This window comes from Aulonocara sp. 'chitande type north' Nkhata Bay, linkage group LG7, assembly GCF_057382095.1.
Source record: "Aulonocara sp. 'chitande type north' Nkhata Bay isolate Kocher_YH1m ecotype deep benthic linkage group LG7, A_spYH_male_GT1.1, whole genome shotgun sequence".
In the NCBI taxonomy this organism is placed as follows: Eukaryota; Metazoa; Chordata; class Actinopteri; order Cichliformes; family Cichlidae; genus Aulonocara; species Aulonocara sp. 'chitande type north' Nkhata Bay.
The window spans coordinates 10,448,505-10,474,530 of NC_141350.1; the positions used below are offsets into that span (position 1 = coordinate 10,448,505).

The window sequence follows — 26,026 nt, forward strand, 5'->3', positions numbered from 1 at the left end:
ACTTCTATGTCAGTTTTTCCACTGAGTTTAGTAGTCCTTTGTGTGAGTGTCAGTGGTGTTTTCACTCAACCATGGCCTTGGCTGCGAGTCAGAGGGAGTTTCTGTTTTCCACTGGACTGGAATGGTGGAAAGATGTCTCTCATCAGCCACTGGAGGGCAGTCACGTGCTGTATAACTACAATAGCAGAAGCAATTATATCAAGGCTCTTTGGCCTTTTTTGAAAGCGCTTCTTGATCCCTTTGCTGAATCTGTGATAACATGACCAAATGGAACAATACAAGTTCAAATGTGATTGAAATACTGAAAGAGAATGTAAGAGCATTTATAGCACACACACACACACACACACGCACTAATATTCTTTCCACAGTCCAAAAGCATATATATACATATGCTGTATTTATTTTCCAGATGAAATACAGCAGACAGGCCATAGTAATACTCCCTTTGAAGTGTCTGCTTGAAACTTCCGTGGCCTCAGCTGAATTGACTGCAGAGGTCAAGGTCATAACCCAGGTGGGACATACACCAACCGACCTTTGACCTCAGGCCAAAGGTGTCACCAGATGCTCAAAAGTGATAAAACAAGTCTGCTGTGTTTCCAAACGCAGCTTCAGGACCAAAAATGTATAAGAAACACCTTTATGACTACAGTAAATGCTTTACAATCATATAGAAGAGATATTTTTTTCCATTTATAAAACAATATGTGCTGTGATAAAATAACCACCAGAGGGCGGTAGTACAACACACTTAATATTTTGTGGCAGGCTACGCTGTCACACCCTCCATGGGTGAGTTTTGGCAACTTGTTTTTTCTCCTCCTCATTTTTTTCTTTTTATAATTTTTGTCTGAATTGCATATGTCGAGAGTCCAAGTTGAAATGTTTGCAGCTCATGTCGGCATGCAAATACAACAGCTAGGCTTCAGTTAGAGACTGTAGGGGTCTAATGTTTTATTCACAGCACATCACCCATCAAGGTTTTAATATCAACTTACAGTAACTCTACTGCCTGAGGCACACAAGAGTACACAGCTTCACTTTTTCAATACACACCATAAGAGGCACTTGGGCTGTCTTTTTAAGCAACATTGATTTTTAATATCTCTTATGTTAATTACTTCAGCTATAAATCATTAATTAGTCAGTTTTGTATGTACCATACAGCAGTTCTTGTCTGCACAGAGAAAAGACAAGCACACCATTAAATGAATCCCAATATTAAGGATACGTTACATGAGGGAATAAAAGTTTTCCTCATTACTATGCAGATGTACCAAAAAGGTATTTCAAGATCTAATCCGATCATCTACACTACACGAGCTCGCTATACCATGCAAGCAGCAGGGCATAGTATATTAAAACAGATTTAATGAAGCTAGCATTTTATGAAAAGACATTTATTAGATCAGTAGAATACATCAGCATCACCATCATCATGCCAAAAAGCAGCAAGAGCAGCACTTCATTTCCTCAGAGCCACTCCATGTGCACTACAGGTCCCCCACATTTTCTCTTTATAATCATGATCTTATCATATATGCACATTCACAACTGGTGTTTAACTTGATTTGTGAGCCTCACATTTCTTGAGGCTGGCCCCAGCTGTTTCTCATCTTCCTCTGTCTTGGCTTCCAAAAGCAGATGAAGCTCACAAACACACAATGTTATCTGGCATACTAATGTGCTGCAGAGTTGAACTGGTTACTGTTGTTCACTGGTCTGTGGCCATTTCAATCCATAGAGATTATGTTTAGTTCTTGTTTTATATCAAGTATACAATTTAGAGTCCTAACAGAAATAGTATGTACAGCTTTCGAATAATAACTACCGTCCACTAGATAAGCAAACAATTGAACTCTACAACATCAGACTGGTTATCAATGCCATAGTAAAACAGCAACACTACAATAGCACTGACATGCACTAGCACATACTGTCATATTTCTCAAACATATACCATAGTATTTATATTTACATGGTGTTCACAGCTACATTCCAGGTTTGTGTTTGCGTGGATATCGTTTAACATCATATTCAGAAAAAAGACTGTCACTGCTCTGTGAAGAATATGGATATGAGTCAATAAAAGGGAAAAATAAAAGTATAGATACTGGCTTATTGCTCAGTACATTTGATATGTAATGCATTTGACACTGAACAAAACTTGTGATACTGTACTTCTAGTTCTACTGCAGACAATACAGTTATTTGATTAGATTGGTCCTGCAAATCAACTTAATCAAACCAAATATTAACCTCCAGGAAGCCTCCTGCACATGAAAAAAAGGAAACACACAATGTACAGAACTGTTTATCAATAAATACACAAGTAAAGGAGACAAAGTGTACACAAGGTATAATTAAATAAATATGGAAGAACTCAGAATGAGATTTGGCATACTGAAACGATAGAGTTGGCAGCCATCCATATACTGTGAACTGACACTTAACTTTAAATGTTGAGGCTAGAAGGAATCTGATAACTACAAAAAAACAACAACAACAGAACAAGTCTTTGTTTTGGAAGATTATCTAGGGGTAGGACACAGACATGTACAAAACCTCCTTGTTTACAACAGCTTTTGACAGATATTTTTTTAAAAATAAATTTCTACACGGGAAAGCAACATGAAGCAACTTGATAACTACAAGCATTCCCTTTCAGATGAGCAGATGTTACAGAATACAGTATTTACACATTTTAGTTATTTAATTAGTTTATTTTTTTAATGAATGATAAATGCTCCTCTGGATTTCTTGCAGTGATCAGGCATCGTGTCCTTTTGATGAGCTTCATGTTGTTGTTGTTGTTGATGATGAGTCTTTTAATTTTCAAGACTTTATTCGTATAATCTCAGCTACTTTTGTTTCGTATTTCTGCAGCAGAAATTATCGGGTGTTTCTCCGCACTGACAGTTAAAAGCATACCATGTAACTGCCACTGTCAGATCCACCTCCACAAGAGTCTTTAGGGTGGATATGTCACTCTGCAGTATTCAGACCGCATGAGCCAACTACGATAACATGCTCCAATGGTCTTGCGTGATACAACATCCTGATTCCTGCAGTCCTCCATACTGGTGAACTGTAAACATGGCTTCCCACGCACAGAACACTCCAGCTGACACTTCAGGGTAGTATCTACTTTTTGAGGTTTCCATTCTTTGTGGAAGAAATCTGTGTCTCAGAACAGAGGATAAAAACAGGATGAGTTTACTGAATGAGAACTGAGTGTGGTTAAAAGTCTGTGCTAACAGTCAAGGTTTGTAAGTCACACACTGCGGGGAGCCCTCTCCAGTTCATGGGTCCTGCGGTTGCGACCCTTTTGCCTCTCTTGCAGGTGTTTCCACTTGGCTGCCAGCCCTTGAGCATGCATGTGGTTGCGAGGACTCGTCGCAGTCTTCTGCTGCTGTTGCTGATGTAGTTGCACTTTCTGTACCAAGTGAGATTTTTGCCTCTTGTGCTTCCTCTCCCGTTTCCAAACTTGCTCGCAGAACTCGTCCACACTATTTAGAGTTGGGTGATTGACCAAAGAGAGGAAGTCCCTGTACCACAGCCTTTGATTGGGAGTTTCTCTAGAAGAGGAAAATTCATGGGCAGGGGCACTAGCTGCTTCTTCATCACGATGCAGAAGATCTTCCAGACGCTCCGTGTCAATGACCTCTAAGTTAACTTTTAGAACTGTCTGCATGAAGCCATGTTCCACTGCCTGGCACAGATAAATGCCTGAATCCTTCTTGTTAAGTGCGCGAATCAGGAGGCCCTGCTCGGTGTGGATAAAGCGCTCCTCTGATTGAATCTAAAGAGTGAAAGAATCAGTGATAAGAGAGGCAGAGTGAAGGACAAAGAGAAAAAAGACAGAAAAAATGCATTCAGAATCTGAAATCTATTATCATATTATACTGTCCAAAAAATCAACTATAGTATTTGATTAATAAAAAAAAAAAAAAGGTAGGCGACAGGTATGTGATTCAAGGACAACCTGAGATAATAAGAAATATAACAGATACAGGTACTTCTACACCGGTGCACTGCATGATTGCAATTATGCAATTAACATTCAACAATGGTCTAGTTTGGCAGTATGTATTAAAATGCTGAGCAGGCCCAGTTGATTCTGAATTTGTATCAAGATATCAAATAGATGTAGATACAATGTAAGTGATTTTGGAAAATAATTAGTTACTACGACATGGAGGGCTGGAGCCTCAGTCAGAAATTGCAGTAGATTTTTTGATAACCATAAAGCATTTCTGTAGGTGCAAAGTATTTGCAAAACGGTCAATACCTGCATCAGTTTTTGGGGTTTTTTTGGTTTGTTTTTTACAGTATAATAGGTTTTGGGGAAAATGCACATGGAGTATAGATTTGAGAAATCATCTGTGATGAAAAGGAATGAGTCCTTTACTATACAGTGACTATATGGTAAGTAGAGTTAACATCAAAACACCAAATACATTTTAAGAGAAGGATGTTCCATCCCTTTAACGTTCCAGTAGCCAAGGAATACCAGCACTGATTTGACAGCATATGGTAGTTCAGTACTTTACTGAGTACTTAGATACTTAGTCTGGTTGTTTTATTGGGGTTTTTTTTGTCACCTGTATTATGTGTTACCTAACGCAGTGTCTCTTTCTTTTCTTTATTTACTTTCTATCAAGACAGACTGTATCCGAGTCAAACTGATCCAGATGCAGTCTGAATCTATTTTTCTGAAATGAAACACATTATGTGTGCTGTGATGAAGCCCACCTCTTGTTTGTGGTCATCCGTTGTGGATTGATACTGCCAGTATGTCGTAGCTCTCTGGGACTTTGGACTACACTCCAGGAAAGTGCTGCTGTTCTCCACACCGTACACAGTTTTATCCTGGAGGGTTGACTGCCCACTTAACTCATCTGGGAAAGAAATGAATTTTGTTTAGGTATTGCAGGTTTTGGCTATGTGATTTATTTACAGACAATAAGTTAGAAATATTAACTGAAGGTTATTCAGTTACTGACATTCACAAAATGTTCTCCTTTCTCATCATGCTCAGTCACAAACAGCATATAAAGAGGCAGCAACAACAACAATGACATTTACTAGTCAATATCTGGGTTGTACATACAATTAAATATATACGCCACAATTTTTATTAAGGTTTTTTTTGTAGTGTCTGGTTAAACCTTGTCAACTTGGAAGCTTTTGCTAACATTTTCTTCTTTTGTCTATTTCAATTAAAGAAAGAGATGTATAATTAAGATAGTGAGTAAGTATAGTAGACCAGTCCTGCTTTTGGACTAAGTACAATTACAGTGCATTAGACTGAAGGGTTTGGCAACAGAAAGCAGACTTGGAGGATTCTTTAATGTGTTAATTACAAGCTTCACGTCAACTGACCTTAATCTTTAAACCACCAGAAAACACATAAAAGACGTAGATACGACACCACACACATTCAACTCTACTATCTTCTCCACCCTTTTTGAGCAGGTCAGGAAAGGCCAGTGTCATTTAAATCTGATTATAATTTGTTTTAGCACATTCTTTTGGATATTGAAATGTTATTGTCTACATTACAACATAAAATCTTAATTGAATGATATAAAACATGTACATATATCGAAAAAAATACCATGGTGTTGCAGATCTGAGCACTGTGTGAGTGGGTCTCCATTCCTGATATCTTGCCTCCTTGTTCTCCTGCAAAAACACACAGACAAAATTTTTTTATACACACACATATATATATAAACATTTTCCCAGGTCAAAAGAAGCAATGATTGCATGGGTGTGCTAAAGAAAATAGGTGTTCAGTCACTTTGTATGTGTGTGTGTGTGCATCTGAATGAGATTTGCAGAGATTTGCAGCTGTACTGGTGGCCAACACAAACAAATAAGCATCATTCAGCTTAAAGCTTAGCAGGAAAGCTTTAATTATAGGGTGTGTGACACAGGAATTCAAATTAATAAATCTTTCTAGCCTGTCATCTCTGTCGGTTTCACATGGAAAAGAGATAGAGTTTCATGTTTACTGTCAAGCATTACCATGAGAATATTTCAACCAACAACAATTTAAGCAACTATGGAGACACCAAAGCAAACGGAAAAATAATTCACCTTTGTTTCCTCATGTTCCAACTCAAAGTTTTTATATTGGTGCTTAAAAAATATTAGAGTCGAATATAACACAGGATGGAGCTAGCATTTAAATCAATAAGCCCCATGAAGCTATGAGTGGGCGGCTGCACAAAAAGCACAACCACACAAGCGCACATCAATCAGTCCACGTCTACTACAGCATAACCAAACCACCACCGAACCTACCTCACCCCTGGTTCACCCAGGCAGCCTCCAGACATCACTGACACTGGCTCTCATTTGCAGTCAACACATGAGGCAGTTTATATTTCTAGTTTTGTGCTAGAAACAGGATCCTGTACCTTCAGGGGATTTTGGCAAATACGCAAAGCCTGCACTAAAAGTGCACCCTAGCTCTAGTGCTGAATTGCGGCTATGTCCTCAGTCTATTCACATAATCAAGTTTTACCTCAAAGAAGTATAGACCATAGATTTAACCAACACAATTTATTAAACAATCATGATTAAAACCCTAACAGGACAACACTTGTGTTTTAAAAAAGCAAGTTGCTCTAATAAAATATGCTGTATTTATGTACATGCATGACAATATATAAAATGTTGTATGTGAATTGTGCTGTTGGAGCATCATTTCCATTGGGGTGAAAGTCAAGCAGGCCATTTACCAATCGGAAGGTCGTGAATGGATTCCTTGGCCACTCCAGTCTGCCTATTGAAGCATCCTTGGACCAGATACTGAACCCCGAGTGCCCCTGATGCCTACATGTGACTGTGTATGTAAATGTTAAACAAAGCTCTTAAGTATGGAAAAGAGTGTGTGTGATTGGGTGGATGAGGCTAGTAAAAAGCACTTTGAGTTCCCAGTTAGAGTACAAAAGTGCTATATAAGTACCAGTCCAGGACATTGTAGGCAAACCTAAACTTGCTCTGTGTCTTACAGATCTGATTAGCTGCAACGTAAAAGATCTCAAGCAGCTTCAACACACTGGCAACATGTTAAGTATGACTGTGAAATTCACTACCTCTTAGCCATGGGAAAGTATCTGGAGCATTCTGTGCCATCCCATGCACAATAAGGGTCTCTTGCCAAGCAGCATTCAGCACAAGCCTTCCCATAAACCTCACAACGATGCAGAGGCATCTGCGAGACCCCGATGTCTGAACCCAGGTAGAGTTGTTGCTGTAAACAGAAAAATTTCAAATATTTGTTATTTTATGTCTTAGGAGCTTTAGTTTTGCTACTAAGTCTGGGTGGGCAGTGTGGTTTCATTAACTACTTTTGTCTCAGATGTTGTTTCTCAGTAAAGCAAGAAAAGAAAGATAGATACATTTTACTACAATTATCAATTATCCTGCTCATTTTGTCTCATCCTGCAATTTCAGTTGACAACCCAACTGTTGCGACAAACCCAACAATCAAGATTTTTCTGTGGCAACATGCTGTTGTTTAAATTGCGCAGACAAGCATGTCTTTGTTCTGTCTTTTTACCCTGAAGCAAGATGTGTCACCAATAAGAGAACGCTTTCTCAGGACGGTTTTTCAGACACACTTATATAAACAAGAGTCACTTGTTTGTCATGAATGTCTACAATATGACAGCTGTGTAAAGTTTAATCATAAGCAGTCTCTACCTGTTTTGTAGATAGTTCCATAGCTGTAATGGCTGCAGGCTCCTGTAAAATATAATAAAACAAAAATAATTAAAAACAAACAACAGATCTTTCTGATTTGATATTCTCCAAAACGAAATAATATGGGTGATGGGAAAATAGCCTACTCTGAAAACGGTCATTTCTTCTAATAGGACTTCCTCTAAGTCATGCCAGGAGCCTCTGGGGATGGACACCACTTTCAGAATTGTTCCCGCATCTAGGATATAATGAAAGTACACATTTTAGGTCAATACTGCTTTGTATTTCCAAGCGATTCCTTACTACAGTATGATAATGTTTAGTTATAAATTACATAAACTTTATACTTTTTATTTGTTTTACCTGTGCCTATGAACATAACATCGTAAAGGCCATCTTCTGCCTCGACTTTGTCCACCACTATCTGGGTGAACTGGTAGTCCACATCTGTTTTGACTATGATTGGTCGATTATTAATGGGGTAGACAGGGTTGAACATGGCTGGATGGCTTCTGGCAAACTGCACAACTTCATCGGGGAGGTCCTTTGTTGTGTCAAATCCACCAAATGTCTTGCTCGGGCACTGTGGGGGCAAATAAAGGTAACAGTGTCTGTTACATTGTTGGTTGTAAAGAAGCAAGAACTCACAAGCTTCAGTACATCCTCTTGTAAAGAGGATATTGTACTCACTGTGCCAGGTCGTGGATAGGGAACACGTCCCTGGAAGGGCACCCACTGATAGCTGGGCCCATCTCTGTGGGCGTACGGACCCAGGAACACTCTTCTGATGTCTGTCATGCTGTACATACACACAGCTGAACCTTTGAAGATGTTGCTAATAGAAGAAAGAATGAGACAGAAAAACACATGTAATTTTGAAGTTACAAATCGTGTATTAAATGGACATGAACTACTAAAAACCATTTAACTACTTCAAATGAGCCACAGTACCTGGAAGTAGTGAATACTGCATACACAACTGGGCTCTTGGGATCTTTTGTGCTCATGAGAAAAACATCCTCTGAAAGCCAAAAGAAAAGGCAAGACGTAAAAAGACATTGTGCAAATATTTCAAATTAAGGAAATAATATGTGGAGGTTTGGGAGCGATCACTTACGTAATTCATCAAAGTGTGTGTCTATTCCATTATTCCCGGGCACAGAGCAAATAAGTCGAGCTTTCAAGAAGGTTGTCCATTTATTTACCAGACTCCTGTGACCTCCCAGGTCATTCTGTTGGACATGGCAAAAAATTTTTATTGTCTATGCTTAGTGATACTGTCATTTTCACTTTTTTAACACTGTTTAAAGCATACTAAAGACACAATACTAGCATTCATGTTATTATTATTATTATTATCATATTTAGTCTCTCTATTTCCTATTTTTTATTCAGTGAATGCACAGTAAACTCTCTGTACAAAATAAACTACCAAAAAAATTCTATAACATATTAAACAAGTCTAATAAGCATCCATGTTTGGGTTTTTAAAATGTATTTCTATATTTATATGTATATTTTTATATATATTTTTGTGAATAATGCAATTCTAGATGCTGTACAAAAAGAGGACAGCACATATTGAACTGTTTGTTCCAGTGCACTTCTTAATAATATGCATCTCTGTGCCTTACAGGGTAGTGTTTGTCTTCATGAACATAGCACAAAAACACAGACGCACAAAGCTCTGGCTCATAAAAATGGATTTCACTTTGTGTTGATTTATGGCAGTAAATTATAGTGTATCCAAGACATGCATATGCTGGAGTTAATACCCCATTTTACATAATGGATGGCTTGTCTTGTGTTGAAGATAGCAGATTCTTGACATTCTAGATAATCAGGCAGTCATGAAGGAGGCATGATGTGCAGCTAAACAGGGGTTTGAGGCTGACATCGCTCACTGATCTGCAGTAAGCTTACTGAATTCCTGCTAAATGAATAAGAAATGGATTTAGGCTGTGAAATTTGATACGAGGCCAGTTCTTTAACATAACCATCCCCTGGAGCTAAAGGCCCAATAAGTGCCAAAGCTTGGCATTAGGATAACAGTGCTGCCATTGATGGTGTGTTTGCCTCTCAGGTTCTGGCGACATTTGACATTTCTCTCAGGTTTCTGTCTTCCGGGGCAGTTGTACCACGCAAAACAAAGCCCACTCTTCTCCAGGCTAAAAATAATCACAGATAACAGCTCCTGAAAGCTACCATTATGAAAGCCACTCAGACACCCGTCAAGTGTTTTTTCCAGATACAGGAGCTATTTCACATAATGCTGGTGTGAACGTGTGTGTGCCTTTGTCTCTCTGCTATTGTGTATATTGGGATTTTCCTTTGTAAAGGCCATCCTGCATGTCCTCTGTGTGCGTGCGTACTTTGCAGAGCTGTCCGACGCGAGCATGTGTGGCCTTTCCAGTATGCTCTCCGTCTATAGCATTTTCTCTGAAGAACAGGTAGATTTTGTCATCTTCTGGGTTGTCACTCTCTGAAATAAGATGAATGCCTAAAAACCTAGGATCTGCAAGCGACAAAGACACACACAAAGTCAATGTTAGTTTTTGTGTTTCTTAATCTGGAAAAAACTGCTCTGTATCTAGTTTTAAACCAAGTGCTAGATACTGTGTGAGAGTTTAAAGATGCTGTGAAATAGCAGACATGTACTCAGGGACTTCCCTCTATAGAGCCTGAAAGGCAATAACAACACTTAATATTAAATTTCACAACTCCACTGGAGACGGGCCAGCTAAATGAATTATGTGCTTCTCGTTCTTTGTCTGGACTGCAATATTTTGAGCCATGAGCAGACAAGCTGCAGCACCTTAGCTGAAGCAGAATATGATGAATTGGAATAATATTAACTGGTGAAAAACAGTAAGTAAAACCTACATTTGAAAACTTGAGGTATGCCATTCCATCAACAGAGATGATAGTTCCGGTTATTATAGGTATTTCTTGTATATTTTTCTATATTTTTCTTATATATTAGCACTCAGGGTAGTTTAATTTAAAGTTGTTTTAAGGTCAAACCCCTTTTTTTGTAGTACCAAACTGTGATAAATGTAAATCAGGTGATGATACATTGAGATCCATGTCCACGAGGAGATCAGTGACGAACTCTGATCATATCTATTGGAAGCTGAGCTCAAACAAAAACACAACTGGGATCAAAGAGTCAGCTTGCAAAATTAAAAACAAGAAAAGTACTGTATAATCAGAAGGGATTTTCCGCATCTCTCTCACCATTTAACCATCGGGAGTCATGCTGCTCTGTTCTGATTGGGTGATGCTTTCCAAGAGTGCGAAAGATGGCAAAGTCCCGCCCCATGAAATCAGCTGATGTTCCTGCATACAGTTCTCCATCTGAGATTAAGAGGAATAAACTGAGTTAGCTTAGTAATGTCAGATGAGTAAACAATCTTTAGGGATTTTTCCCCAATGATGAAGGCATAAAACTGAGGGATTGTACAGGGGCTTGGCAGTATAGATAAACTTGGAGTCCTGAGAGAAAACAGACAGTGACAGATGTGATGAACATCAGGAGTGTGAAATTGACATTAACACCGTAGGCAGGGCTAAGAAGGGAGGAGAGAGAAGGATGAATGAATAGGTCAGAGGAGGAGGGACAGGACAGAGGTGTGAGATAGGACGAGTACATAATAAAGCTGGTGAGAAAGGAAAGAGAAAAGGGAGCAGGGATTAGGGGTGATGGGCTGGAAAATGGCCATCTGCTAGGTTAAACACTCAGATGTAACGCAATGTGACTGGCAATGATTGGAGTAAGAGAGAAAAGGCATGCTCACATAGTTCACTTGCCAAAAAAATGAGATTCTATGCAAAGAAAAAACTCAATAAAGTGTCACTGACCCCACACCCACTACTTAAATGATGTATAGTCATGGTGAAAAGAAGTTTACAATCGTGCCAATGAGGGGTTCCCAGTGCTTAAATACAAAGCTGGTCCACTTATAATGAATGAGAAGAATGCCTGTGTTCTGTTATTTGCTTTTACTTTGCACCCTATATATCTGCTGCAATGACAGAGCAAACCAGTGGGTGTATCTTAACTTACTTGTTTTTATATGACCTCACTCTAACACACACAGACAGACAGCGCAGGGTATCCGCTCTTAAACTCACCAATTAGCATGGATGCAGTGAGCAGCTTGGGATCATAGGGACTCTTCCCACGCCCATTTTCCACGTGGGGCTCAAGTCTGAAAACACTGTCCTGTACATAGTTGAACAGACAAGCACAGAACCTTCAGTATATCATCAAGTATCAGCTTTTGGAAAAAGTAGTTTCCATTTAAGTGAAAGATTTCTGGGAAAGTCATTTTGCTGTCAGCATTTCACAACTTCCAGAACGGCAAAGCTAGAGAGACCACAGGATAGTATTTATGTTTTGTTTGTTTTTTTTGTTTTTTAGTCCAAACTATTTTGGAAATATTGCGACACGATGCAAAAGTTGTTTTTGACAAATACTTGTGTGATAATGTTAGAGACTGTAGATATAATATATAATATCAATGTTAGTCATTATGTAAAATAGGTTCAGTTTAAAATATTGAAGCATTTTGAAATTTTTACAGAACAAGTATTAAAACAATAAATTTCATTTCTCTCTAACTCTGTGACACCAAAGGACGCCCTACAGAGGAATTTCATATTTTGTTCATGATTTCTACACACGAGATAGATGGATTTCCTGCATCTAATTATCTGTAAATAGCTGTTTAATGAATTGGAAATTCACATCAGTCAGACTCAGTGACATTTGGAGGAGAAAAGAGCGCGCATTAGACTGATGCACTGGAAATTCGTCAGACTATGAAACCCTGCGTTTCCACCTCATTTTGCTGAATGAAAACCACTTTTTATGCACTTATATAATCATCTGTTAGAAAGACAATTCTCTAACCCTCATGGCCACTGAGAGCTTTAAATACTTATACTTGATATGTCAGGAAACTCAGCTTTTATATTCTAAGGGATTATGTGTTTGATAGAAATTGAAATTGGAAACTTCAATGGAGGTGTAGAGTGTGCCTGTACCTCTGATTTCTTGCCCACGTCCAGGTAGGAGCACACAGGGTGGAAGGCTCCTGTCCCACACACATAGACATGGGTCTGGTTGAATGGCTGCAGCACCTTCACAAAATTTGAGCATTCTCTCTGATGTAGCAAAGACAGAAAACAGTAAAATTATTATTTTTTTAAAGTGTCATTCAGAACAGAGTGTCATTCAGAAAAATCCAGTGCCTGCATAAAAAAAGACTGGAGACAAAAACAGAGCAAAGCTTAAAGTAATCTGCTGTATTTCCCGAGAGAGTGACCCATAAACCCTACCAGTGTGCCGAGTAATAAATCTGGAAATAAAATTAAGAGCCCACTAAACACTGTCATCTGATTCTGTTTTTTTTTATTACATACTGAACTCAAAAGTCGAAGAAAACAGTGTGTGTGTGTTGTTGTGTTGCACAACTGTATATGAAATATTGCATTGCTCTGCAGCCATATGCCACATTTCCTCGTGTTCTTGCAGCACATGCCTGAGCGAGCCTGACCTCAAATAAAGCTGAATGTGTCACCACATTTTCACAACAGAAAATGTAAAAAAATAGAATACTGCCACAAATTATGCATGACTAAGTTATCTGGTTATACTAGGTCACGAGCAGGAAGCAGCACTGTTTTGCTATGACCCTGACTGACCTGACATTTGCTGTGATAAACTCGTAACACTTGTGCTTTTTAACTTGTACTTGTCTGTCACACATATCAGACCTTCCTGCTTCTCATTGACTCTCCGTTTCATCTTGTTTGTTTTGATTGCATTAAATAAGATTAGTGAACAGACTCTTCATCTCCCATTAATTCTTACTCTCCTCCAACTATATAACACAGAGACCACCCCTCAGGATACCCTATATATCCATGACATAATGTTTATAGAATAAAATAACACAAAAGACTTTAGTACACTTCAAATCAGCCACACAGAAGGGCTGATGATCACAGGTACAGCTGATACACATCCAGCATTTCCATGATTTTACATTCCAGCCTTTTGCTTCAGGGCCCATTTAGAGATAAAATTCATAACATAGCTTACAGAGAGCAGGGGCACAAAGTTTCACCACATCACAAAAGCTATTCTAAAACTGCACTTGGCCAGACATAGAGAAATGTGATTTTTGACTTGCCAAAGCTCTGAAAGATGTACAGAGTTAAAAAAAAAAAAAAAAAAAAAAAAGGCCCTGAATGTAAATGCCAGAACAACTTGGATTTGTTTAAGACCAGCTTTAGTTGGGAGCAAAATTTTAGAAAGTATTTTCATCCAGAGAACTCTATAATCTAAAATTATGAAATGTTGTGTTTTATCCACAACTATGCTACTGTAGGTTTCAATATATGAATAATGTGATTTAATGTATTGTTTCTGTGGTTTTGTATGTGCTAGTTTAAAAAAAAACAGTCCCACAGAAATTATATTAGTAATGTAATGGGATTGGGTGACACTAGTTTGTCTTATTTAAATTTGGCAAATTAGTAGTCTTTCAGCTTCAAAGGCCTCCCTTGAGGTTAGTCTGTCAAATATTAAAGCAGAAACAGAGGAAAAACAAAGCCCAATAACACTGGAACACTACTGTCTGTGATCCCTGAATATATGGAAGTACCGGTAGTTATTAATAACAAAGAAATGTTATACCTAAAAGTACGTTTTTATAGGCTAAAACAGATCTTTTAAGGAGGAGAGAAATTATTATGGTCTCAAATATGGCTCTGAGATTATTATCAGATCTATAGCGAGTCTTTGAGTTGTCCATATAACATATTGTCAACAAACTGCTATAAACAAACTGAAAAAAAGAAAAAAATCTCATATAATCTATGATTAAAATGCCATATAAAAAAAGCTCATATAACCCCAGTGTAACTCCAAGGGTGATTTGCTTTGAGACCTGCAGAACTGCACATTTTTCATCGTATGAGAGAACAAAGACATTTGAAAAAATTAGTGGGAGTAGAGGGGCAAACTGCTGACACCCACTTAAAAGGTGGATGGTTTTAGCTCTTACCGAGAGATCTTTTCCTGCCCACTTGCATTCATCTCTTCTGGTGGAAGAAGCTGGCCAAGGGATCTGCAACATAAACACAGTTCCTGCACATGTTAGAAAAGAATTACCCCCACACAAAATCAATTTTACAGAGTCAGTCGAAAGAGGAACAGCTTGTGTGCATGGATGTGTATATATGAGAGTTGAAGGGGTCACATTGCGATTTGTTATCCACTTTGTTTCGGTTTATTCTATTATTCATCCAGGTGTGCAGAGAGCAGCTTACATGCCTGGCACAGTGTGTGATCGTGTGCAACAGCCCTGCTCTGAAATATTCATGAGGCACTTTTCGGTAGGAACAGAAAAGAGATTCCCAAGACACCTGCGCCCCTGCCTGGCACTCTGGATGGAGATGCACGGATACGAGCGAGATAATAAGTCGGTCAGAAACAGCAAACACACATGGAGTCTGTCGCAGAATGCATGAAACCAGTCATGCAGTCTATAAATTATAGGCTTCAGCTACCTGTGCAAACTCTTTGCTGATATTGAGAAGATTAAAAGAGAAGATGTGGTCCTTGGCTCCAACTACTAGTCTTCCTTTCTCCTCATCCAACAGGAAGGTGTGGTAAGCCGAGCTGTTGGGTAGGCCTTCAAATGTCACAAGGTTGTTAGACTCCAACATGTCTGCAAAGAAAAAATGGAAAGAAAAGCAGGAATCAGCATAAAATATTCATCGAAATAAAGGGTTTGTGGATTTGTGTTGCATGAAAGTCAAATCTAATTCTCCAGATCAATATATTTTTCTGAAATTCTATTACATTTTCAGTATCTTTTTGCTTGACCACTTGCATGTCTTTCCATATCTTAAAATCTTGCTGCTATACCTCTATTCCCCACAGCTACACTGAGCCAATTTAATCAAATGATATTGAGTTGTTTGTGCTTGTATCACCTAAGAATGCTGTTTCCATTTTTATCAACCCCTTTTTTTCACTTCTTTATATGTTTTGATTTTTTACATAAATGTTATTGCTTCCCCTTTTCCTTCACAAATTGCTCTCATAACTAGAGACTATACAGCTTGGCCTAGCTGACAGATAGTTTAGAGCCTTTGCCAAGCCAAATTGAACTCGGCAGGTAAAGCCAAATCTGGGAGCCAATAATCAGACAGTCTGCGCTGAGAAGTGACCTTCACCAAAGCAGCCAAGCAGAACTTTGTACACTCAGAGTGGAAAACTGTGGAGCATTTATAATGTCATATTACTCTGCTAATATTTCATAAACCAAACTGCAAGACTACTCTAAACCACATAAACTATTAGCAGACTTTATTACAGGCTACAGCTCACGTTTTGGACCTTAACGCAATGGTCTGCCAAGTCTAGCAGCGACATTTGGTTTCCCAGCAGAAAGCCAGACTTGACACAAACACTGAGGATCTAATTACTGTAACGACCTCTAAAGGTGGCACTATGACTGTAGTATTGTAACACCTTTTGTGTAATCTGTGTAGATACACACACAAACACATGCACATATTAATTCTTTCTCCTTCTCACATTTTGTTCTCACCAACAAAGTCCAACCACACCATGGCCCCCCTCCCATTGACCACCTACACAAAAGGACAGAGAGTTATAGGAGCAGAGGAGAAATGGTGCCTTCCTCTCTCACTCTCTCTTGTTTTCTCATCCTCGGTGAGGCAAACAACAAAAAACTCTCATGAATGCTTTAGCAGGGAGAATGCCCCTTCTCTTAAGTGTGTCAGAACCCAAGAGAGTGAGAAGACACAAGCTAGAGGGAAACTGGTACGAGAAGAAAAACATCAAAGAATAGAGGGCATTACACTAAATGCTTTTAGGGTGTTTTTCTCAATCATAAATTCTAATTTTATTAAGATTTTTTAGGTTAAAACCTACATGGTCATGAATATTGTGCTATGGAATCTATACATTATTTACCATTCACCTAGTCCAAGGCTGCATGGGTTCGTACAGTATGAAGTTTAAATTTAATGGAAACATTACCATATGTGTATATGTCTGAGATATTTGCCTAAATGCAAATTCAATCAATATTTTGTATCACAGAAGAAGCCAGATGGCTGACATTAAGGGGGTTTGGAGGGGTGGATTTATGGGTATACTCTTGATAGGGGGGCAACAATATCTACATCACAGGAAAAATAGATTGGTTTGACAAACTGACCGACAAACCTGTCCAGGCCGTACCCCAGTTGGGATAGGCTATCCACCAACACGTGCTGGATAAGTAGAAGAAAATGAATGGACGAATGGTTTGAAGAATTTAAAATAGTATTAAAAGGTGCTGAAAGACACCTGTGAAAAAGAAATGCTACAAACAGACAATCCAGTAGCCTGTTACATGAAGACTTACTTGTCCTTATGTGATTTTGGTTTATGTATCATGGCATTTTTATAAACATGTGCCTAATTCACACACACACACATGGACGCGCACATGCACACACATGCAAATAACAGTACTCATTGGATGGTAATACAAATAGACTGACACCCTGTCATTATCGCTGTCTCTGTAATTTCGTTTGTTTCCTGTTCCTTAATGCAAACTGTGAGAAATTTGGAAAAATCATAAATAATAATAAACTAATCTTTCACTCCACTCCCCACTCCACAGTCTTATTAAAAAAAATCTAACCTTGATCTAACAGTCCCATGAGTTTCCATTAAATTATAGAGAACAGATATTTTCTGGTGCATAACCGACTGAATCTAAACCCAAATGACACAAAGCTTTAATACAAACCACTGTGTTCAACTTACAGTCATAATTATTTGTTAAATAAATGCTTTTTGTTGCAGTTTGTGAAACATATCTTTGTAAATCATTTGTTTTCTGTTGCAAGATTGATCTAGTTGAATTTTATTGAACATATTATTTTGAAATATTAGACATTTATTTCATAAACACAGTTGGAAAGAAGATTAAAGTCATAAAAAAGTACAGTCGAGCCCGCTCTGTAACCATGGTGAGCAACCATTAGCTGATCAACTGTAAACTCTGCACTGCACAATAACATCTGCCTGCTACCTCTGACCCTTTTTTACCTGTACCGTAGACACATTCGTGTGGGGGATGACAAAGACAAAGTCAAACCAGAAGATGAAGACTTATTCTCGTTCTCAATGTAAAAAAGCACAAAAGGATGTCTGTGTTATTTGTCATTAATAATTAGCAGTAGCAGTAGGAAAACTACTCTTCACTTTTCCCTAAACCACATCACTGTTTGACAGCAAGGGGAATGGCATCACAATATCCACCCACCAGATACATACAGACACCCACACGCACACATCTTTGGTTTGTGTAAATTGTCTATGGGAGTCGTGTCCATGGCAACAGACCATTCAACAGAGACTACAGCTAAGTTATTAAAAGCTAATCATCCAGAGACAGATACTCTGTGGGTATTGTGTGTAGATCTGTGTGTGTATGTATGTTTATAGAGCATACTGTGCTGTGTGTTATTGGAAAGAAAAATGTGTTTACGAGCCACACCGGAGGTAGTAGCCTATACATGTCTGAACTGGTGTCCCCTCAGGTCAAATTTATGTATACATTAAACGGCACTTGTTTTTTTTTTTGTTTTTTTTTTATTCTTTCCTGTTTAGAGTTTGATACTGTGCTATACAAAAAATGTTTGGATGCAGAACAATAGAACAGCAGAGAGAAAGAGACAGACATGCAAAAAGGAGAATCAGAATCAGAATACTTTATTGATCCCTGGGGGAAATTATTTAGAATGTGTGGCCTATTAGAGATTTTATGTTACAACTGACAGATAGATTAGTTAAAAAAAATAAAAATAAATTCTTGTTTCTCCAGCAGTTTTCTACTTCCTCCTGCTCTCTCTTTTTCTTCCTTAACATTGCTTGGTAAAAGACAAATGTACTAACTATTCTCTTCTGGGTCAGGGACGGGGAGTGCAAAAGAATGAGTTAGGGAACTGGAAAGCAAGCAAGTAACAGACACAAAGGGAGAGCGAGAGATGGAATAGATGCGAAAAATCAACAGTCCCATGTGAGACTGATAAAAATAAACTCTTTTACCCTACATTCTGTCCATCTTTCTCAACTGGAGGGCACGTAGAGTGTTATCTAAGTGCTTCCTAAGAAAAATACACTTCTTAATAATAACGCACACATGGCAGCATAACGCACTGATGTTTGGCCCCGGTTCAGTAGCTTCACTGATGTTCCTTACTCGCACGACTTGTTGTATTGTTGTACACTGTCAAATCCCAACATATCATATACACTCTCCAGGTGTATACAGTTACTGAGTCACCTATGCCCAAGGGTAAAAAAACACAGCTTCAGTCAAGAAATTTGCTCAGTGTCAAACAGAAATGAAGGCAGACACTTAGTCTTGCTTTATTGTTGTTGGCTGAAAGAAAAATGGTTTTGAACTTTTTCTTTTTTTGCCAATGAAGTTATTTATCAAACTTGACAAGACTGATTTCTTCAGAGCTGAACAAAATCAAATGTAGTAATATGTTGTTTTTGTAGTTAGAACTTTGCAAAATTAAATTTAAACATTCAAGTAAACATGAAAACAAATGCAATTCTGTAGAATGTAGCATATTGTAGAAAAAAGAACATAATTTTAGTTTAATCCGATATTTTCAAATCCGATCTGGGTCACTTTCGTATGTGGTATTGAATCCGATACATATCTGATGTTTTAGAAAGCGACTGCTGTGTGAATGGTCAGGTCGCATTAAATCTATCTTTTACGTCACTGTCACAACACAGACGCCAATTATCAGCGCCGGAGAAGACATCGCGAACACTTCCTGGCCATCCAGTGAAATTGTTGGGAAGACAACGTTGGAGAAACGTAAACATTTTATTTGTACTGTATAATCTGAAGATTCTGACAGAAATCTGCAACTATCCTTTGAAGCACCGCTCCTCTCTAAAACAGCAATAATGATAATTATTAGGCCATGTAAATAACAAAATAACTTTATAACTTAAAGCAAAATTGGGAAACGTAAAGTCCGAAACAAGTCTTTATATTAAGGGCCATCAGTCAAACAATATTGTTTGCTCTGGGTCTAAACAGAGTGCGTTGTGTGTGACGTCTTCTTTTGCGCATGCGGGCCGCTTTGAGGGTTCACACTAGAGCGCGTTTGCTGTCGCATTTTATTTGTAGTGTGAACAAGCAGACAAAAAAAACGGATTTGATCAAAAAATCGGAATTGAGCATTAAGACCTGCAGTGTGAACGTAGCCTAAATTACCTGCCCAACATGTCTTGAAGTTCTCCAGAGGCCTGGGAATGAACTAATCATTTGATTCAGGTGTGTTGACACAGGGTGAAATCTAAAACCTGCAGGACACCGGCACTCGAGGCCTGGAGTTGCTTACCTCTGGTCTAGCTGATAAATGATTTAGTTTTGGAACTGCATCCAGAAATATTGATTAAACAGAATTAGCAGCCACTAAACTGATTCTGTGACTCCCTTCATATCACTGGAATACTAAAACCCAAGCTCTTCCTCTTTCTCTTAGTCCATTTTGGTTTCTGAGACTTTCAACACATGCCCAGTAAACTGAACGAATGGCTTGTCTTGGTCACCCAATTTGAGTTTTCTGCATGTTTTCTGTATTTACAATTTAGAAATAAAAGGACCCCAAATTACTAAAATATGAGCAACTTCAGACCCTCCATGTTCATACTGATAATTCCACACCCTTTTAAGATGGTAGTTACTTTGTAGCTCTATATCTCACTACAGACACATGTAAGTCAGTAGACACAGGAAATTTTGCAAGCAGACATCTTCCAAGTTAATCTTTCAGATATAGATTAAGCTAAATGAACACTGCAGAATAAATCATCCAAATCCAGTTAGAACAGAATACTGAGAACATTCAACTGAATGTATGGGATACCTTCCATGGCCATTCAAGGCCAGTCAGAGTTTATATTGTACACACCCCAAGAAACCCAACTCCACTCCGAAGATTCTTAACATGCTTATGGATTAAAGGCCTTTAGGAGAACTTCTCCATTCTCCAACTCTGATTAAAAGTCACACCACAGTGAAAACAAGAAAAACACCATTTGAAAAAAACAGATGAAGTATGAATGCTGAAGAGATATTTTGTGGTTAGTGAAACTAAATGGTTTCTAGTGTAGCATCATTTTTCAGTTCTTTGCTCCTTTTCTGTCTTGCTATCCAAAGCAGGACTTTGTTGTGCTCCTCTGAATGCATTTGCCTGTACGTGTGGCTGCAGATATGTGTATGTGCTTTTGTTCAAGCCGTTGGCTCAGCTAAAGAAAGGGGTGGACAGGTCGGGGGAAAAAAAAAAAAAGAGTACTTTTGGCAGAACACCCACATTCTATAAAACTCAAGTACCTTCTTTTTTTCTTTCCCTGGACAGTAAACAACATGTGCTCTGCTGCTTGTGACCCATAAACTTGAGAGCCATATGTTTAATCCCTAAAGGGCCCATTTACCCAGAGGGTGTGAATCGATCTAACATCAATTCATGCCAAAGTATAACATATGTAAAACATTCATGGTGCTTTATGGTGTTGCCAGCACTGTAGGTCCATGGCCTTCTACTCCTACTTCTTCATCATCAACTAGTCACTTAGTTGTTGATACAGTTGGACCTCAGCTCATGTTTAGGTAGCCATGGGGTACCACTGTTATCTTTCCCCTGCTCCATTGCCCTTGTGCCCCTGAACCCTTGCTTTTAAAGATCTGTTGGAAGTTTCAGCAATGTGTATATGTGTGTGTCTGTGTGTGTGTGTGTGTGTGTCTTGGGGTGGGGGTGGGTGGTAGGAATTGGTAGGTGTGTCTCAGAGTAATTAACTTTGTCCACTGGGGGGTTCATACTGTGGTGGGCCAAGCTGCTGTATAGCTACACCATTCCAAGATAAAACTTTCATTCTACATTCAAATGAATGAAGTCTGCAAGAAATCCCAAAACACGTGCCAATGTGAGACCTGCATAATCAGATGCATCTAATTTGACCATAAACAGATTCACCCCTTGTTCCCGGAGACCTGTAGGGGTCAGGTTTTCTTCACCTCACAGAGCAGTATCTCACTGATCTGACACTGCTTCCTCAGGACTGGACAACTTCTCAGACTGTTTAGGCAGGTACTGCTCTTTAATCACCACAGTGAACAATCTGATTTCCTCCACGAGTAAATGTACTTCACCTACACAGGGGTAATACATAATTTATATTATGGCATACATTATTCATAATTCAATAATCCCATGTCACTTGCCTAATGGGACCTACAGTGGATAATGTTAAAATTTTTTCTGCAGTATTACAGGAGCAATGTTTCAACCACAGTTCAAGCATGAAAATGATACCTGCTCACTCTCCTATTATTAAGTGCATGCTAAGCACTAAATACAAAAAATGAAGCACTGACTCCTCATATGGGAGAGGTGCAAAATCCAAATTAGTACTAATAGAAATAATAATTATAGAGGTGACTGCAAAAAACAAGCTTGCCAGACTGCTACCTGAGGATCTAACTTGAAATAGAGATATCGCCACATGGGCGTGTTACACCAGTCTGACAGCATGCGGTTTTAAATGACTGATACCCTCACAGGTATCATTTGCTATCTACAGATGGTCATGCATTTATGTGCGCAAGTGTGCGAGCATCGTTGCATGTGTGTGCATGTGTGTGTGTTTATGTATGTGCATACTTGTGTGTATAATTATGGATCCCCCAGTGCTGAGCGAGAAACATTTCTCTTTGGGAGAGCCATCTGCTGAAACAGACCTGCACCATTCATCCTTAGTATAATTGCCATGCAGGAGAGAATTGAGTGGAAAAATGACATTTAGGAAAAAAGGAAGCAAGAGAAGGATAGATGAAGCTCAGTTGCAGGGGAGCCCATATCTGGCACTACTTTTATTTCAAAACTGACAACAGCAGTTGATCAAAACAAGGACAGAGAGGCAGAAAGAAAGAATGCATTCTCTAATAACCAGTTCATTTATGCATGTGCATTAGACTTGTGGACTTTTACTAACAAGCTGGCAAAGTTACCTTACCTAATTTTATTAAACTGTTTTCTTCGCTGGATTTATATCATATAATATGTTTTATACTCATTCCTATTTGTTAGTCTCAGCTGATTACTGAGTCAAGACAGAAATATTTTTAATGGTGCAAAAGCTTTCCATGACAACACCAGAGTTTCCCGGCTACAGGTAAATTAAACATAATTGGATATAAAAAACTCCAAATAGTATGAATGCAGGTCTGTAAAAAGACTGAAACCATATAAAACAAATATGCACAACCCTCTTAAAGCCAGAGCCTAAACCTGATAAGTCATAAAGTTTACAACCTTGTAAAGAATTTATGTACTTGTTGTTTAATTTATATATATAGCATTTTCAGAAGTAATCATAACTAAAGCCTCATACAGACATCTAGGGACTCACAGTTACTGAAACTTTCTATAGACACTGCCTTTTTTCAGTCGCTTGACCAGCACACTATACGTGCTGAAAGGATTGGAACCTGCGTAAGAAGGAGGTAAGAGTCTAAGACATAAGATCTACCTCAGACAAAAAATTTAAGGGCAAATCACTTAAAATAATAACATTTGAAGACAATAAAAACTCACAAACGCACCTTTATAGGAGAGTTTTAGCCGGGGGACGTTGTTCTTGGTCTTCTGGGCTCCGCTGCCCCCCGTATTGAGCAAAGCCACCCCACACAGCAGCATAATGCTGCCCCAGAAAAAGCCCATGATCCTGGGGCTATAGGGGCCAGAGAGTCCTTTAAATACCAAACTCCAGTGCCGAAAGTCTCAGATCTGCTTTAAGTTCTGGTAAGAAGAAGAAAAAAATTGTTTTCCAATAATTGTGAAAAAATGCTGACGGGTCAGTCCAGGCTGATTCACAGCAGGTCTCGTTCACTGCCAGATCCAAAACCCTTTCCTATTCCAGGGGTCAAAAGACAAAATTAGAGTCCAGCTCAGACCTGCAAAGCAGAGTTGGGGGTTATGGGTCAGTGTTACTGCAAGTGAGCTTCCCACACCGATAAGTCAATGCTAAAGTTAACCAAAGTAGGCCCACACTAAATGCTAGGAAGAGCAAGCAGGTATGACTGCCATACTTTTCTGCCCTGGTACCTGACCAGTATGTAACCCAGTGAAAACAGCCATCTGCATTATCTACCTCTACAGCTACCTTTAGCTAAAAAAAAGAAAAACAGTTCCACTTTGTTTCAACTGTTAAGCCTGTCTGCCGGATAATCATAATCTTTAGTGGCTTTCTCTTTTCCTGTCCACTGTGATCCTGTCTGCCACTCTACCTAAGACTCCTCTAAACTAGTTCAGCCCCACTCAGCGCAGCTCTGCCCTGTCCCCACAGCACAAGGCACACAGTGCAACTGAGAACAGCTGAGGCAGACAGCGCAGAGTGAGCGAGAGACAGCGAGAGAGGGAGTGAGAGAGAGAGAGGAGAGAGATTGAGAAATAAGGAGAGTGTGGTGTAGGCGGGAGAAAGTGAAGAAAGCATGAGAGAAATGAAAACTGTGAGTTGGATAGTAGAGAAAAGGTTAGGGCAAGCCAAGAGGTTATGAAGAGTGAGAAAATAGCAAAACACAGCTGATTATTACAGTGCAGTGTTTTGAGCAAACTGCTTTGTGAGAATTTTTTAAAATGATTTTTTATGCTTTGTTCATTTTTAACTGCTGTATTTTTATACAGATAAGACTTTTAGATTAGAATAATATGGCATCTTCAACACCTTACAAAAATAAGCCCTGGTTCAATACAGGTGAGCGCAAAACTGTTTGTAGATCTATTACCCTTTTGGTCAAACATGGCATTATTTATGCCCAAACTTACATTTTAGATAATCCCTAACTCTTTTTATTTTACTTATATTGTCTTTTGCAAAAGGTCTGTACTTATATTTTTACAGTTATCACTCATGGATGTATGAATAAGTTGTTGGTTTTTTTTTGTTTGTTTCTTTTGTATAAATCAACCAAACCCTCTTGCGTTGTTCTTGCTATCTTTCTCTGAGAATCTACAACATGTTAAAAAGCATTCGTTCATTTTATAATCAGTTTCGCAGGCAGCCAGTTGTATAATACACTTTTACATACTTATATCCTCTTTACTTTGTGATTTACATCACAGAAGAAAACCACCTACATCATTTAACTGGATCATTTGTAATATGTAACATCATCAGCTTCATTTGAATCAGATGATTCAGTCTGATGATGATGATCTGATTAGTGATGAAGATGTGATTGCAGTGTTTCCGTGTTTAGATAAAAACAATATCTATGAACAAACAGATACAGATACCTCGTATCACGTCAGTCTGATTAGTGATGTCACAACTCAGGTTTTACAAATAAAGAAGAGAAACCAAGAATCCAAATGAACATCAAGCTAAACTTTTGACTTTCTTATAGAATAAAATATGGAAAAAATACAAACCTTTGAAAAACCTATTGGTCCTAGGATGGAATCCAGGGATTTTACCGAGGTGGGAATAAACTTTGACACTATGAGCAAACATAGCGTCGCGGTCTTGGTGAAAAGCTGTTTACGTCCCCCAGAAACAATGCCTAATGTACATAAACACACTTTTCAAAAGAAAATTTTAAGGGCCAAATTAGCCATCTAAAATAGTTACTTCATTTATTGGTCACTCCATCAGAGACTGAAGGGGAGTTCCCTGTCTTTTCTTTCAAACCATCCCAAATGAGATGTCACTCTCAGTCTAAACAGCAGGCCCTCAGTGAGCTGATTCCTTCTCGTGGTGAATGATAATGACTTTGGTGGCAATAGTGTGGTTAAGACCTTTAACAGGCTGTATCCATCTGGATAAAGAGCCATCAGACAGTGGGAGGAGAGCTGAACTAATCCTGTAGTGAAGGGATGGGCCTCACGGTTATGCTAATGTAAGCTGTTCTCCAGTGAGAACACTAGAATCTATGGGGAACAAGTGTCACGCCAAAGCCTGTGCTTTGCAAACAGACTGGATTAGAAGCTGGAAGAGGCAGATTCTCTCTCTCTCTCTCTCCTTTTTTCTACTGGGATTGGCAGTGTTGATGTAGTAGTTTAATATTCCAAGGATCATGCAACCCAATCTGCCATAACTAAGACCAGGAAGAGCGATGGTTGGGGGTGAAATAGCAAGGAATGGCCCTCTTAGGAATTTTACTCCAACTTT

General features: G+C 38.7%; 1 protein-coding gene across 1 annotated transcript; it reads right to left on the bottom strand.

Annotated features, from left to right (window-relative positions):
* Window positions 1-1,387: 1,387 nt before the first annotated feature.
* Window positions 1,388-24,237, bottom strand: sema3ab (sema domain, immunoglobulin domain (Ig), short basic domain, secreted, (semaphorin) 3Ab). Its single transcript, XM_086298495.1, has 17 exons — window positions 23,460-24,237; window positions 15,304-15,464; window positions 14,799-14,861; window positions 12,772-12,891; window positions 11,857-11,947; window positions 10,960-11,079; window positions 10,095-10,237; window positions 8,840-8,954; window positions 8,674-8,743; window positions 8,413-8,557; window positions 8,086-8,305; window positions 7,869-7,960; window positions 7,723-7,764; window positions 7,113-7,270; window positions 5,624-5,691; window positions 4,759-4,904; window positions 1,388-3,805 (listed from the first exon to the last, which is right to left on the bottom strand). The coding sequence occupies exons 1-17, from the start codon at window positions 23,575-23,577 to the stop codon at window positions 3,278-3,280; spliced, it is 2,400 nt and encodes a 799-aa protein (XP_086154621.1). The 5' UTR covers window positions 23,578-24,237; the 3' UTR covers window positions 1,388-3,277.
* Between the last annotated feature and the right edge of the window lie 1,789 nt (window positions 24,238-26,026).

What these genes read in the sequence shown, in the direction of transcription:
- sema3ab (XM_086298495.1), bottom strand. Translation starts at nt 23,577, where the DNA reads ATGGGCTTTTTCTGGGGCAGCATTATGCTGCTGTGTGGGGTGGCTTTG. An exon ending in ACGTGGGCAAGAAATCAGAG is followed by an intron (nt 11,948 to 12,771) that starts GTACAGGCACAC and finishes AACTATGTACAG; the next exon opens with GACAGTGTTTTCAGACTTGA. An exon ending in GCGTCGGACAGCTCTGCAAA is followed by an intron (nt 8,955 to 10,094) that starts GTACGCACGCAC and finishes CATGTCCAACAG; the next exon opens with AATGACCTGGGAGGTCACAG.